The sequence below is a fragment of the Priapulus caudatus genome, unplaced genomic scaffold, assembly GCF_000485595.1.
Source record: "Priapulus caudatus unplaced genomic scaffold, Priapulus_caudatus-5.0.1 Scaffold222, whole genome shotgun sequence".
NCBI lineage: Eukaryota > Metazoa > Priapulida > Priapulimorpha > Priapulimorphida > Priapulidae > Priapulus > Priapulus caudatus.
The window spans coordinates 54,624-71,537 of record NW_014577283.1 but is presented as its reverse complement, the minus strand read 5'-3'; the positions used below and the strand labels follow the sequence as shown (position 1 = coordinate 71,537).

General features: G+C 43.3%; 1 protein-coding gene across 1 annotated transcript in view; it reads left to right on the top strand.

The window, feature by feature from the left end:
- LOC106807548 (CCR4-NOT transcription complex subunit 1-like) overlaps positions 1-16,914 on the top strand; it is a gene marked incomplete at its 5' end in the record, with an annotated part of 68,250 nt that overhangs the window by 43,010 nt on the left and 8,326 nt on the right. Inside the window, 17 exon segments of the mRNA XM_014809913.1 lie at positions 3,825-3,965; positions 4,425-4,580; positions 5,765-6,010; positions 6,569-6,694; positions 7,905-8,090; positions 8,382-8,530; positions 8,873-8,981; positions 9,271-9,369; positions 9,527-9,594; positions 9,786-9,888; positions 10,698-10,832; positions 11,389-11,622; positions 12,046-12,209; positions 12,631-12,748; positions 12,941-13,057; positions 13,955-14,128; positions 16,166-16,318. Of these exon segments, the coding sequence (XP_014665399.1) occupies positions 3,825-3,965; positions 4,425-4,580; positions 5,765-6,010; positions 6,569-6,694; positions 7,905-8,090; positions 8,382-8,530; positions 8,873-8,981; positions 9,271-9,369; positions 9,527-9,594; positions 9,786-9,888; positions 10,698-10,832; positions 11,389-11,622; positions 12,046-12,209; positions 12,631-12,748; positions 12,941-13,057; positions 13,955-14,128; positions 16,166-16,318 (2,478 nt within the window).

The window sequence follows — 16,914 nt, the reverse complement described above, 5'->3', positions numbered from 1 at the left end:
TACCAACCGACATGCTTAGGTCGGCGGTTGGTCGGGCGTTGTGTGCGGACTGAACTCTTTCGTTGCATAGAACGCAAGGTTGGTGCTTCCAACGCGGGATTGAGTCGGTAACCGTTGATGCATAGCCGTCGCCATACCGGACTCGCCGGGGGATTGCCGACGGGTAGACGTGCGTGATAGCTCCAAGAGCCGAGAACTGCAGCCGTTGTCGTGTTCAACACGCCTATAAAAAGGCTGTCGCTCGACGATTCCAAATCATAAACCGGCCTAACATCACAGTATCAACATCACCGTGCGCAAGTACTCAACATGCCAATACCATTTTTATATACAATTCCCTAAAGCGCTCCAATACGCATTATACGGTAGCTGTAAGTTAGAACAGTTCAGTAAGTTCTGTGGTCGTCCGGAACATCGTCAAATACGATCTACATACGTCAACTATGGCGTATGGCCGATAAGTTACACATAGGCTTCAAAGCGACGTTACTTCATAAGTTAGAAATAAAGTTTTGGGTACGGCGCTAGAATCTATCTCGACGTATTTTCGACTTATGAGTAACTTAGAAGTAACGTGTGTGACGTGTGGTTCAACTGATCGCATAACTACCTACAACTTATGGCCCGCGTATGCTGGAGTATGGGCATACGCTGGCATACGTCGGAAAATTTTTGAGCATGATCAAAATTTTTTAGACCAAACCTCACCGTACTAACGAGTATACCAGCGTGTCTTTGCAGCGTTCTTCAGCCGTGCTGTCAGGCGTCTCTTAACTTATACAAACTTACCATAACTCTATATCGAGTATCGCCAGCGATATTCACCAAATTTTCTGATACGATCCGGCATACAGCTGGCTAAAGTCGTCAATGTACGTGACAGGGCCATATAGATCTAAATCTAGCAGACAGCAGTAGGATCATGTACATGATAATAGTTGATTGTTGACACTCGTGTTCACTGTTCTTTGTTTTCTGGCCATTTAAAAAACTATAAAGTTCAGAGATTTCTTGCTGTCCGTATTTCTTTCAGACAGTCGTCCGGTACACGTTAATTTGACTCGCGTCACGTAAAGAACAAATTACGGGGCCATACTACACGTTGCAGGTCTGCAGGCAACCGGGAGAGATAGTGATCCCGCTAGGGGCGCGTAAGCCGCCAATAAAAGACGGCTCTGCAATTGGCTAATTTTCGGTCTTTTATTTATTTTTATGTTTATTATTTGGCTAATATGTTTTTAATTAGATAGAGATAGGGTTAGGGTTGATCGGTTTCGGTGACTATCGGAGTTAGGTCGCGGGTGCGTTTAGGGTTAGGGTTAGGTGTAACTGATTTCTATATCCACAACTTGTTTCTATATTCCATATCTCCGCCTCGAGACCTACAGCTAGTTACTTCACGTGTGAGTGTGACGGAGCCATACCTTCTGCTGTTTAGTTTTGCCCTGCGACAGTTTGTTAAAGATGAGAAAAGATGCTTGTCGCTTGCAATCGGCCTCCTCTGGTTCCGTTTATCTTGTCAGCCTTTTCAGTGGCAATCAGCAGTGCGTCGTTTATAAAACAAAGAATTTACAATCAACTACTTACAACCGATTACACTGGTATTGACCCACTCGGTCTGTCAACACTCTACACTGGTACTTGTACGACCACTTACACTGTATTAGACAGCCTACCTATTGTACAACCACTTACACTCGTATTGTACGACCCTTACACTGGTATTCTACAACCCCTTACACTAGTATTGTCGAACCCCTTACACTGTGTATTGTACAACCCCTTGCACTGGTTTTTGCCACAACCACTTACACTGCAGTCAATCGGTGACAAATCCCCCTTACCGACCTGGCCGGGGTATTCTACAACCCCTTACACTAGTATTGTAGAACCCCTTACACTGTGTATTGTACAACTTCTTACAATGGTATTGTACAACCCCTTACAATTAGTTTCGTACGGACCCGCTATACAGGCTGATATTCTTTACAAACCCCTTTACACTGGTATTAGTACAACAAGTGCCCCGCATAGACGACAGGAAAAAAGAAAAAAAAAGAAAAAACAAAAAAAAAAAAAAAAATAAACCGCTCATCTAACGTCTACTGCGGTGACTCTGTGGTTGGAGTGGCTGGGATTCATAGTACAACCCTGTTAAGTCCCAAATGTGTTCACATACACGCCGAAATAGTGGATATGCACAGAGACTGGTATCAGGAACCTTTCTCAACAAGAACGTGTCTCCGGTTGGGATCGATATGAAGGTTGCCACGAGATCAGGCGTGTACGTGAAGTGTCGTTCAGACTTAAAGATGGAAGGCTTCCCATGCATTCGTAGTAGCAACAACATTTGCAACGACAGATTACGTAGTAGTAGCACTCATCCATTTACCTACGCAAGCCTACAGGCCCTGCAACATTCATAGAAGCTGGCCACTGTAAACGAATTAACTGCAGGCAAAAAACTGCCCAACACATGCACCGCACTGGCCAGTGGTACGTGACATGGTAACAATACTGAACGTACAGACAGACATAGAAATTAATACGAATTTAAGGAATATACACTTCTTAACCAAATTAGCTTTTTGAAATTTCACTGTGACATTGTAGCCTATAACATCCAGGCATGTAAGATTCTACTAGCAAACCCGGCGAGGTCAAATTCTTCTAACAGACAGTCAACAAATCCATGCTCTTAACTGCCTTCTCTGAGGTAGGGGGGGGAGGTAGGGAGGGGGGGGGAGGAGGGGGGAGGGGAAGGGAGGGTGGGGGAAGGGGGCTCTAATGCAAAACAGTTACCTTTGTTAACAGTTCAACAAATCCATGTTAACCCTCCTCTTGAGGGTCAAAAGGTTATCCCGAGCACTTACTCTTCGCATGTCAGCAGAAGGGAAACATTTCAGCCAGAATAAAGCCCATAAAAATGCTAGGTCACGCGCTTGAAAAAAAGTTTCAGTGCCGTCGCCATCCTCAGAAATGTCTAAGAACTCCCTTGCCCAACTACTGACCTCCAATTTCGGCACAGTGATGTTTTCCCTACCATGATGCTAATACACCGACATTCACGAGCCTAGTCGAGCCGTTTAGATTTTGTGCCGCAATTCTGCATTTCCTCCTATACTTTAAGTTAAGAGTGAATGTTCTCCCTTCTTTTACAACCTCTTGACCTTTGACCTTTGACCCCCAGCTTCGGACAGCAAACGTATAACGATAATATAATTTGTCACGTGCCGATGGAAACGGCTGTGATTGGCCATTTGTAAAGTGTCGCCGGCGAAAGTCGCTGAAAAAGAGAAACGTTTCTAAATATTTTTGTCGTCGAGGTTGTCGCCGGTCGTCGTCGCGTCAGTGTGCAATGGCTCATAGGAAACAATAGTTTCTAATTTTCTGAAAAGTCGTTTGTCGTTACGGTCGGTCGTTGTCGCTGCAGTGTGGCTTGGCCTTTAGGGTGATGTGACCGAGGTAGAACCGACACGAAGATCAGATGTTCGCGTTATAAAAGCAGCTAGGTTGCGTAGAACTTATAAACAGGAATTTGACGATTGCAATGCAATTTGCAATTACCCCGTTGAACGTATCGCTGCAGTTACCCCAATGCTGGGGTGCTTTATGAGGCAATGCGACCCTTCTTTGATGAAAACTTCACCTTGCATCCGGTCTAAACCTCGTTGGCAAAAATCCTTCGGTTGCTAAAATCCTGTCGGTTTTGTTGTAGATGCTTGGGGTACTTTATAATACAATGCGACCCTTCATTGATGGAAATTTAATCTTGCATCCGGTCTAAACCTCGTTAGCTAAAATCCCGGCCGGTTTTGTTGTAGATGCCACTCTTCCAAGCACACCCGCACTTGAAGCAGCTGGTTAGACCGGCCATCGAACGAGCCGTGCAGGAACTTCTGTTGCCTGTCGTCGAACGCTCCATCAAGATTGCTCTCACCACCTGCGAACAGATCGTGAAGAAAGTGCGTGCACATGTTTGGTTCACTGACATATTGTGATTGTGACGTGTGATGTTTTGGGAGTTGGGCACTGAGCAAAATGTCGTATAAACAAAATATAAGATATATAAACCAGATATAAAACATCAGAATAAATATTATGATCAGATATCAACAAAAATATTTGGAATCTGATTGAATGCTCATTTCATTGCGGGTAAATGATGCGCGATAGGAATCTTGAGAAGTTTGATCGAAACGAATAGACTCTTGGACAGTTTCTCATCGTCAGTCACAATGCTAGGTTCAGATTAATACTGAAGGTCGACGTGGTAAGCGTTTGCAAGATTTAATGCTTGCTTGCAGGACTTTTTGCAGGACTTTATTTAGCCGGTGTACATTAACACTGCACAGTCTACACGGTAAGAGTTAGATAAAATAAGATTTAAGATTTTAAGAGTAAGATTTACTGCTTGCTTGCAGGACTTTGCGCTGGACCACGAGCAGTCTCGCATGCGCGCGGCCGCTCACCGCATGGTCGCCTACATGACGGCGGGCATGGCCATGATCACCTGCCGCGAACCTCTCCACATCAGCATCAGCAACAACCTGAAGACGCAGTTTGCCGCTGCACTCCGAGTGAGTGCGCTGACGGTATTCGTGGGCCGTAGATAGTGATGTCACGATCATCGATTATACTCGATCATCGGTTGAACAGTGGCTCGAACCAAGCGAATTTTTTTTTTAATTTGAACAATAAAACTTGGAAAACTGTTGAGAATCAGTACATGTATTATACACACAGTAGTAAACAGTGCAAAACAAACAGTAAACAGGGCTAAACAAGCACATACATGCACACACGTACATGCACACACGTACATGCACACGACGTTACGCACACGCAGGCATTCAACACCCCGAGTAACCGATTGTAACCGATCATTGGTTACTTGGGTCCAATCGATGATCGATTACGAAATTACAACCGATTGACAACACTAGCCGTAGATCAGTGGTTTTGAACCTTTTTGGTCGCACGACCTCATCAGACATTCTTGGTCAGGACCGTTACCCCCGAAACAAAAATTGAAGAAAAAAACCCGATTTATGGAAACATGTCTGCCAATACATGCAATACTCAGTCAATGGGATGGCTGAAATTGCTTTGCAGCCATCAGATGATAAAAAAAAATTTCGGGCAAGTGCTTTGGGATTGTAGACAACCAAATTTGAGTCACTTTCCCGACAGGCAAAAGAAATTTTGTAGCACCCTGATAAGGATGGAATTTAAATGGATTCGTTTCATTTATGACCCCATGGGGGTCACGACCCCCAGTTTAAGAACCACTGCCGTAGATGATGTACAAGACGTACGAGAGAAGTAGCACTAGACAAGAGCACTGTGCTGCGCAAGAGTGGTGCTTGCGGCAATGGTTCTTAAGCAAAGGTCGCAACCTGACGCTGAGTTGCTAATTGTTTAGAGTAGCCATCTGAAATTTTTTTTGTAGTCGGATCTCAGTAAGAGGGGGCTGAGCTAGTTTGGCCACCAGTATTGCAAGCACGAAATAACTGACAGCATCTAGTTAATCCTCATCCTTCTTTCTAGTTAATCACCTGTTGATCTTCAACTTGCAAAAATGTAACGTGATGTGATGCTCGAATCCTCGTCGTTCTCGCTAGTTAATCGTCAGCTTGCAAAAATGCAACGTGATGTGATGCTCAATCGAAATGACAGACAGCTTCTAGTTAAACCTCGTCATTCTTTCTTGGTAATCTTTCATACATGCGATGTGACGTCGTGATGCTCGTTTTGCTAACAGGGCGCGACGCAGACGCAGAAGGATGCCATCGAGCAGACGGCTCACGTCGTTGCCACCGACAACGTGGAGCTGGCCTGCTGCTTCATACAGAAGTCGGCCGTGGAGAAGGCGCTGCCGGAGATGGACAAGCGGCTCGGCACGGACTTCGAGTTGCGCAAGCTGGCTCGCAACGAGGGCAGGCGCTACTGCGACCCGACCGTACTCACCTACCAGGCAGAGAGGATGCCGGAGCAGATCAGGATGAAGGTAGTTGCATCGGTTGACGCGTTTGCTTTCTAGACGAGCTGTGTTGTCGTACGCGGTGGTTCCGTGTTTGTGAATAAAAGTGCGAGCGCAGAATTGGTAGTTGCATCGTGTGCCGCGTTTGCTTTTTAGACGAGCTGTTATCATACGCGGTGGTTCTTAAATATCAGTGCGAGCGCAGAATTGGTAGTTGCACCATTTGCCGCGTTGCTTTTAGTCAACTGTTAATGTACACGGTAGTTCCGTGTTCGTAAATGAAGTGCGAGCGCAGAATTGGTAGTTGCGTCGTTAGGCGACAGAATTGCAATTGTTTGTTGAGTGGCACACATTGTCTAGCGGCATTCTTCATGTTAGTTATTGTGTGTCTCTGCCTACTGTGGTTAAAGCTTTTATTTCGAATTTATTGCTCAGAAACGCTCGACCTGAAAAAAACGCGAAATATTGTCTCACCGCACAGCGGATGTATTACTGATTACACCAACTTGAAAAGGTCTGTTGAACTAGTTGGATACTTTTGTGCTTCAATGCAAACCCTATATATATCTTGGCGCTTGTTTTCAGGTGGGAGGTGTGACGCCCAACCAGATTGCTGTATATGAGGAGTTTGCACGCAGCGTGCCGGGTTTCCTGCCCAGCAGCTCTGAACCAACCGTCTCCCAGCCGAGCAGCTTCCTCAACAAACCACCCGTAAGTGGATGAATCGCACACGTGGATGAAGAGTTCGAAATTATATTGGTTTGGAGTCGAATACTCCATTTTTCGTTTACTGTCGGAATTCCTGATTTAGCGTGTGGTGACTCCAAAGGGTGTGTGTGTGTATTAGTTTGTTTTTAGCTCGCCTTGACGTCGTCAAGATGAGCTATTCCCATGGGGTGTCGTCCGTTGTACGTTCGTCCGTCCGTCAACATTTGGCTACGGTCAACGATAACTCAAGAACCGTTTGACCCACATGTTTCAAATTGAATACAGTTGTTACTCCAGTCGACCTACTTTCGAGCCACGTCCACTTTTTGGCAAAAATGGAAATGGCCATAAGTTAATTCAGTTTCAACAGATTTTGCTCATTTCTAGTATGTGAATGAATAAGTACTGTCCCCAAAACATATCACACGGGTTTTGATATTTTTTTTAAATTATGCAAATTAGGTAGATTTTGGCAATTTCACTATGCATTTCAGTGTCTGCCTACGGTCAACGATAACTCAGGAACCGTTTGACCCACATGTTTCAAATTGAATATAGTTGTTACTCTTATGGGAGAGATTTGAACTTCCTATTTTGGAGCACGTCAGTCGACCTACTTTTGAGCCACGCCCACTTTTTGGCAAAAATGAAAATGGCTTTTTAAATTCATTCGATTTTGTTAAATTCTGGCATGTGAATGTTGTAAGGCTAGCCCTAAAACAGTTGTTACTCCTATGGGAGAGATGACAACGTCCTATTACGTTTATTTAGTCTAACTGGTTAACAACTCTACAATCATACCTATATACGTGTAATATTGTGTTGTAGATTCTTCGTTACAGTAAATTTGGCTGGAATATTTTATTGTTTTTATTTGCGCAATATTCGAAAATCAAAATGGCGATCATTTAGGCGTAGCGCCATCTCTCGTCAAGATTTCAGACTTTCAGATCTGAAACATTTATTTTCGCATCAAGACTTATGCATATATCATTATCAAGAGTATATAATGAGAGATATGCTATATAATGGGAGTTCTCCAATATATATACTCTTGCTTTATATACCCCCCTCCCTCTTCTATCACACACAAGGTGAGCTACAGTGTCATTGACACTTTCATTAGTAACAGCGTGGCGACAGGATGCGTGCACGTTCCACGTTTTTATCGTTCCACGTAGTCATGCTCCACGTGTACGTCGTGTTTGCTCAGGTTTTCGCCGCGGACGAAGTGACGCAGATTTACGACAAGCTCGCCAGTGACCTTGAGCAGTACATCCACGGCTTGATGGTGCCGCCGACCAACCCGCAGGTGGCAGCACTGCACGGCCTGCTGGAGGCGGTGATTGTGGCGCGCAACTCGCGAGACACCGTTGCCGCGCAGTTCCTGCTGCAGAAGGTGTGCATTCTTGCGCCGCACGCATGCCACGCGCGCACGCACACGCGCACACACATGCACGCATACATTCACGTATGCAAGCGCACGCACACGCACACACACACGTACACACGCGCACACTCACGAACGCCATGCAACTGTGCTGCTCACAGTTTCCATAACTCATCATTCCTTTGCGCTCGGCTTTCGCGTTTCCACTCGATTTGTGGATGTATTAAAAACTATTATAAGCGGTTCGTCTTCCGTATTTTTGCATTTTTCCCATCATCTCCGTGTGATGTGTGTTCGAAGGCTGTGGAGGGACTGCTGGAAGGTTACACACCACTGTCAGGAGACCATGATCTGACCGTGAGGTTCCGGGACTGCCATCTGTTGGTTCTGAAAGCATTGCAGGATCCACGAGCGTATGGACCCGACTGGACGAACAAGCAAGTGACTCGGTAAGAGATCGTCACTCTGAAACGAAATGTGTTTCAGCTGCCGTACACATAGTATTGGGAACGGGAGATCGAATGGTGCCTTACCCATTTGCATGTCATTCTCATGATGCTGTTGTGTTTTCCTGAATTTATTTTCTACATTGATGCAGTAATAAAACATGCAATCTCCTTTCTCCTGTTATGAAAATAACAGTGGTGAGGCCACAATTAAATCCAATGTGAGTCACATTCAAACTGATTTTAACAGAACGTTTCTTGAAACGCATATTTAAACTAAATGTTTACGACCTGTTTTCTGTAGTAGTAGTAGTAGCTAGCTAAGAATAATTTGTGTTTACTCAGTTACCTGGTGGAGTGCCGCGAAAAGTACAAGTACAATCTCGATGCAGTAGACTGTCTCATCAGAAGTCACCTAGTCAACATTCAGCAATACGATCATCATCTATCCCAGGTGACTGTTTAGATGCATTTCAGAATTCTCAAGCATTGAGGACAGGTTCATTCGCCTCTATATCAGAGTAGGAGTATATATACATCGAAGTATATCGGAGTATTTATATAGCAGTTAAGCTTCGCAGTTTTTTTCAGAGTGTGTCTGTGTGAATATAGTTTAGTTTTAATAAATGGTTATTGATCATGCTATTTATGTAGGTGCAAGAGCATTCTGTTGTTATGTGGAGCAGCAGCAAGCATTGGCAGTGTATGTTTTATGTACTTTAAGTAACTTAATCTTGTTACAGTCGATGGAAGGTGGCCTCAACTTCATGGCAGTGGCCTTTTCCATGTCAATGGTTAGACTCTACTGTATTGATGAAAAGCACAACACCCCTGTTTCTGAGGTTAGTGGCAAATGTAGATGGTTATGTGAACCAACACAAACATTAATAATGGAGGAAAAAATTGCAGGTTTCGTAGATTGTCGTTGTTGTCATGTTTTGGTTTTCTGATTTTCTGTTGTCTCATTAATTCACTTGAGTTTACCTGCTTATGTTTCAGTCTGATATACACAACACCATTGAGACGTTGGCTAAGATCGCTATGCATTCAAGGCAGCCCCCGGACGGGTAAATTTTCCTACTCCTACTTTTAGAAAAAAGGACGAGTTTTTGTGAATAGGTTCACGATATATATTCTGCATGAAAATGCATGTTGTCACACACGTTAGTGGCTACTCCTGGAAAGTCAACAAATAGAAATAGGGGAAACGACAAAAGTCATGCAATATAAAATTTCTACAACCATGTTGTGTTTGTAGGCTGCCCACATTGATAGAGTTGGTGAAAGCAAGTGTTGAAGGTGGGATTCTCGACAAAGCTCCCGGCGGGCCAACTTCCATGATGCACTCGGGCATTTCACAGGTGAACACTAATTACATTAGCCTAGCATGCTAATCTTGTCAGCAGTGTGGTTACTGAAATGCTAATAAACGTTGAACCGAAATTACAGCAGCAGATTTTTTATGGTAACCATTTAAACATGGCCATCAGAAAATGCACGTATTGTGTGCGTTGATGTATAGGAGGTAGAATGTTGAGAGGGAGATGATTGGTCGGGACTGCTGACGGAGTAGACCCTGTCAGTCGAGAACTGGCCGAATTAAAGCCAAATTTACGAGAATTATCTAATGTTTTCCCCCACTTTTTTGACCGTTTAATTACGTTATACTGTTATTGCTTGACTAACAGCAACTGTCTAGAGTAACGATAAAATGTATTAGAACCTTCGTATTCACCAAAACATGCAAGTTCGATTACCAGCGAGCCTTTTCTTGTAATCTTGGACCAGTTAGTAGTGCTACTAGCGTCAGCTAACGTTCATAGACTTATACATCTCGCAAAATCTCGTTTGCACCGACAAATTACAAGTTGACACATTTAACAAATCTCGTGACTCGCTGTTATTTTCCTTGTGTTACAATGTGTTCATATCCAATTTTCTATGCTATAACTGCATAAAATCTTAGTGTTTTTCAAGTTAGGGTAATCAGGGATATATCCGCGGTGAGGTGAGACTATATTTTGCCATATTTGTTTGGATCGAGTGTCTCTGAGCAAAAATCGCGTAAAAAAAAAACTAATTGTATAGGGGTTTAATTTTTAAATTTTTTAAATTTATTAATTTTTGTATATTTAAACCTAAACTAAAAGCAAGGGTGTCTTATTAATAGGCGAGAGATCAGTTTGACGACCCGCCGGGACTGCATGAGAAGGCCGAGTTCTTACTGAGAGAGTGGGTGAACATGTACCATTCACCTGCGGCTGGCCGGGACAGCACCAAGGCATTCTCTGCGTTTGTAGGGCAGGTGTGTGTGTGTGTGGTAGTAGTGTGGCATTTACTACTGGCTAATCGTTCTCGAGATGGTGGTAACGTCACTATCATTTCTGTTGGTTGTTGTTTAGTGGGAACGGGCGTTTCTCTTACTTTCACCTTGTGTGTGTTTATATCAGTAAATACTAACGTCACATTAAAATCATGTAAATGTCGCAAATCGTAATCTTATCTGATTTCTGGCGATAGGTGGATTGATAAGCATGAAAGTGACGCGATACGAACGCGGCGGTTTTGACCGTAGCTCCGACGTTCTGAAGGATTTAGCATTTTTGCTGATATCGTTATCGCCATCGTTAAATTTATCGGGAAGAGGGCGCGAGAGAGAGAGCGCGGGAAAAGATTAGTTGATTTTATTGGGATTTCATTCGTCTTTGTGTAGTCAGCAAGCGTTAATCGACAGTTTGAGTCGTGTATCGAAATACAGCTATCGAATAAATACAGTCCTATCTCGTACACACCGTACAGAAGTGAATTATTTCATTCTTTCGTGCAATTCACTCGACCATGTGTGATTCTTTGCTGAACAGATGCACCAGCAGGGCATTTTAAAGACGGACGACCTGATAACACGCTTCTTTCGGCTGTGCACTGAGATGTGTGTCGAGCTGTGCTACCGCGCACTCGGCGAGCAGCAGTCTACGACGTTGATCCGCGCCAAGTGCTTCCACACGCTGGACGCGTACGTGCGACTCATCGCACTACTGGTCAAGCACTCCGGGGATGTCAACAGCACAGTGACCAAGATCAACTTACTGAACAAGGTGACACTAGTGATCAGACTCGGCTCGTCGTTGTCATCAATTCACGTCATCATTCACTCTCGTCAGCTTACCATTCTCAGATGATCGATTCTGAGTCGATCCAGTTGGCTTCATGATTGCAGCCATTCGTTAACTATGCTTGAAATAAAAATGTGACAAATATTTGGACATCGTATAAGAATCGTATGAAATCGTTGCTCAGACTCGCGACAATCACCGAGAATGGCTTCAGCTGGCTTCATGATCTCAGCCGTCCATTGTCCGCCTCATTATTATTAGTCCAGTAAATTTTATTCGAGTAAGTATTAAACCTACTAAACAAGTCGACACTAGTGCTGGTTAAATCATTGCTCATTTGATGATCACTGAGAATGCAGTGAGTTAATATAGTTGGCTTCACGATTCTCGTTGTCGTGGTTACAGGTGATCGGCCTCGTCGCGGGGCTCCTGCTGCAGGACCACGAGGTGAGGGGCACCGACTTTCAGCAGCTGCCGTACCACCGCATCCTCATCATGCTCTTCCTAGAGTTGAACGCGCCGGAGATCATCCTGGAAGCGATCAATTTCCCTGTGCTGTCAGCATTCTGGTGAGTGCTGTCAGATGATGTTGCTGAGACGTAGGCTTTTTGGACCAGTGGTTCTTAACCTTTTTTGAGTCCTGGAACCCCCCTTTGATAATCTGGTGAAAGCAGTAGCGTTGAAACCGTCATTTCTTACGAAAGAAGTGCTGATGGTGGCGCTAAGAGTTGTGGACAAAGGCTTCGGACGGTAGCGTTGAAACTGTGATTTCTTACGAAATATGCCTTAAAATTCTCATCTTCTAAATAGAGTGTAAAGTAAATGTGTAAAGGTGTGAGTGTATGGAAGGTTTTTTAATTGAATTCTTAATGTGTTTGTCTGAAATGTCGAACTAAATACGTTATAAATAAATAACGTTATTGTTTGTATGTTTGTTCTTGATGCAGACTTTATATTTTATGTTCATTTGGGGTTGTCGTGCGATTTCAGCAACACGCTACACATCCTGCGGCCGGGCAAGGCTCCAGGTTTTGCTTACGCTTGGTTAGAGGTAGTATCTCATCGTGTGTTCCTCTCCAGGATGTTGGCCATCACACCACAGCAGAAGGTACGAAGCACACTTAACTGTTGTTACGAAGCTGTAGGCGCTGTCATTTCAGAAATCTCGGTTTTCGCATTCTGTTATCGCTAGGACGGTTTACGCACTCGCTTTAACGTTGAACATGGGTTTTATTGCTAAGGTACGATAGCGGTATTGGCATTTATGTCATTAGGTTTGTTTGGTCTTGCATTTACACAGAATTATGCCTCGCAGGCATGGGGCATGTATTCTCAGCTCCTAGTTGACCTCTTCAAATTCCTTGCACCGTTCCTGCGCAACGCTGACATGGCCAAGCCTGTTCAACTACTCTACAAGGTACGCATACAAAACTACAAGCAGGTTGGCGAGTCATGGGCAGTGCGCATCGTGCGATGACGGTTTTATCCTGTTTTTAAGCGTAGATCTTGAACGTGTACATGAAAAGTGCATTATCGGCATGAATTGCACACCTCTTGTATCTGCACGTAGGTTAATCATGATTGATAATGTCGAATTTCAGGTAATGCATTTTTACTATGGGACTATGGGGGTATGGGTAATGCATTTTTACTATGGGACTATGGGGGTATATTCTACTATGGGTAATGTGATGTATTTCAGGTAAACATAAGTAGCATTTACGAACTTGTTTATTCATCAGTATTGAATCTGATCGGGCACCTTTAGCTGTTCAAGTTGGCTTCCTATGTAGTGGTTGATCAACTTGGTATCAGGTGCAACAGTAACTTCTCTCTCACGCTGCCCCTCATCGTGTTGAACAGCGTTTGGGGTATGTGATCGGGGAAACAACTACGGCTCCTTTTTGTCATTTTGCGGTGATGTGGAACCGCAGGGGTTATATGTTAGCGAGAAAAAGCTTGTAAAGCTGTGTTTCTAAAGCTGTCAGTTGGTGTCAAAAGTTGTGCTATGTAACCGCTGGGCAACATGGACACGTTTTCACAGCATTAGTAAGGTAGTAGTAAGGTAGTAGTAAGGTAGTAGTAGTTTTCACGGCATTAGTAAGGTAGTAGGTTTCTGGGGGAGATATAGTGATCCGTTGGTGCTGTTTAATTTTGACATCCTAGCGCCATCTAGTGTGAAAAATAATTATAAAGCACGTATATGGAATAACCCAGATGGATATACCGGTTACCTGATTAACGTGGGGTTTCTTCACTACGTGATAGAGCGTTGCGCTGTGTAACCAACGGCTGGCTTTTTGTCTGCATGCAGGGAACTCTACGTCTGCTGCTCGTGCTGCTGCACGACTTCCCCGAGTTTCTGTGCGACTACCACTACGGTTTCTGCGACGTGATCCCGCCGAACTGCATCCAGATGCGCAACCTTATCCTCAGTGCCTTCCCACGCAACATGAGGCTGCCGGACCCATTCACGCCCAATCTCAAGGTAGGAGGGGCCCGCACTCGTTCTCTCGGGGGGGGGGGGAGCTTGTGGTGTGTAAGGAAGGGTAAATGCCTTCGCCATAATAACCCAGGGGCCGTTGTCAGAAACAAAATTAGTCTTAACATTAGTCTTAACATTAACTTCCACTCGTAAACCGTTGACAGAAACATCGCAAAGTTACGAGAATGAAAAATCTTCGAAAATATCCTCTTAACATTACGAGCGCCCAGACCCTCTCGTAACTTTAATGTTAAGTTGAAAAGAACACATTTACACTACGAATTACAATTATAGTGATATTATATTTTATAATAATGAATAAAATGTTTGTTTTTTTGAAAAACACGTCAAAATCATTAATTATCTACCAATCATAAAACAAAACAAAACATTTACAAATGGCGTATGGCATTTGTTCTCTTGTTTTAAATGTTTGCCACGCTTGCCACGACTCTCGCGTCTCGTGTTACAGTGTGGAAATTTGTCTTGTTGTGCAGAATAAATTCATGACCGCGTCGTTTTTCATCAAATATTATTTATATGTGGTTAGCCATCATAATATGCATAAATTACTGTGATGTACAATCAATGTGTATGAATTTGAATTTTGTGATCGATTCTCATCCAATCAGCAGCCTTGTGATGAAGTTCCTGTTATCGTAAGTTTTCTAATAGCTGCGATGTGTTTCTGTCAACGCTCCTCTCGTAACATTAACATTAGTCGTAAGTGTTATCTTAGCATTAACATTAGCATTAACTTTACGATGTTTCTGACAACGGCCCCCAGGTTCGTATCCTGGTCGCGGGTGTGACCATGTCTTGCAAGTGTGATTGTCGTAGATGGGGTTGACTCATTCCTTCTAGTAGTCCTGCACTCGTTCACTCCCAATCTCAAGGTAGGAGGAGCCACCACACTCATTCTCTTTTGGGGGGGGGGAAGCTTGCGATGTGATGTCTTGGAAGTGTGGTTGTCGTGATATCTTAGCTCCTGGAGTCGTTGACACATTTGACATTTGCTACCCGCATCCAAGTTTTTATGTTACGAATTAAATAGATTCCTGTATTTGCAAAATTATCGGAAAAGTCTTATCGGGAAATGTAACCAAATGTGTTTTTAATTGCACAGAATCCACAGCTGGACATAAGAAGAGGACAGAATCCCCCCACCCCCACCCCATCCCACCCATGCACGCACACACACACACTGGCCCCAATTTTTTTTAGTCCACTTCTTTTTGTTATGAACACTTATGTTGATACCTCTGGTCATGCTTTAAAAAAAATTTAATAGATTGTAGTACAGTTACTCTCCGACTTACGAACATTCGATATTCGAAATTTCCACGATACGAACAATTTGCCCTGAAGTCGAACAAAATTTAGGTGCAAGGTTTATATCGCAGATCCGCCACGTGGTGGCGGCGATGTAGCGCGGGAAGCGCCGAGATGTAAGGCTACCTTTTTTGTTTTTTTGTTTACAGAATTTTTGTTGTTGTTGTTGACTCGGTAGGGTAAAAAAAAACAAAAAAAACATTGTCGTTTTGTCAGATCAAACAAGTCAAAATACAGTGATACTGTTATACATGATATTAAAGTATTTTAAGGAAACTAAATGAAAACAAAACTCAAAATTATTTTTACTTTTATTATAAACTGTTTGTTTATAAAATGTTTTTGTTTTTTACATTTACATTTTTTTATTCATATTTCTTAGAGAAAGGGTCGGCGGGAATAAAAAAATACAGATTTTCAATTTATATTTTTTTTTCGTTTTTCTTGAAAATTTGGGTCGGCGGATCTGTAAACCAACAAAATAAAAAAATCTTGCCTAAACAATAGTGTGTTACTCTAGTGGCATCGATCACACGTGTGCACGTGCTCCACAAATACTACACTACTGTACAATACTGTATACGTACGTACATATGTTTGACTTGCGAACAAATCGACTTACGAATGACCGCTCGGAACCGAACCTGTTCGTAAGTCGGGGAGTCTCTGTATTTTTCTCAATTTCTATCTTTTCGATTCTTTCTGCAGGTGGACATGCTGCCTGAGATTAACCACCCACCACGCATCCTCACAAACTTCATCACTGTGATCCAGCCGGCCAGCTTCAAGAAGGACCTCGATTCTTACATCAAGACGCGCAGCCCTGTCACGTTCCTGTCTGAACTAAGAACCAACCTGCAGGTAGGTTGTATCCAGAGCGTATTAAGGCCACAATTAAAAAAATCGTTGTTTGCCCTCACCCGACCCAGGCTGAAAAGTTTGGGTAGGTAGATTTGAGGTTTTAAATTTTTTTTACAAATTCAGCATGGTGTCTACATGCTCGGGTGTGCTTGTGTGGAGATACCTTTTATGTTGAATGTTTGTTTTGCTTGGTACATATAATGTATTGCCTACAGATTTATATAATGTACAGCGATACAATTTGTAAAAAAAAAAAAGAATGGGAAAGATCAATAAAAATGATTGAGTAGGCCCCTTTTTGTCGGGTCGGTCGGGTGAGGGCAAACAAACAATATTTTTATTATGGCCTAAGTATGAGAGCGTACAACGCCCCCTTTTTGTCGGGTCGGTCGGGTGAGGGCAAACAAACAATATTTTTATTATGGCCTAAGTATGAGAGCGTACAACGCCCCCTTTTTGTCGGGTCGGTCGGGTGAGGGCAAACAAACAATATTTTTATTATGGCCTAAGTATGAGAGCGTACAACGCCCCCTTTTTGTCGGGTCGGTCGGGTGAGGGCAAACAAACAATATTTTTATTATGGCCTAAGTATGAGA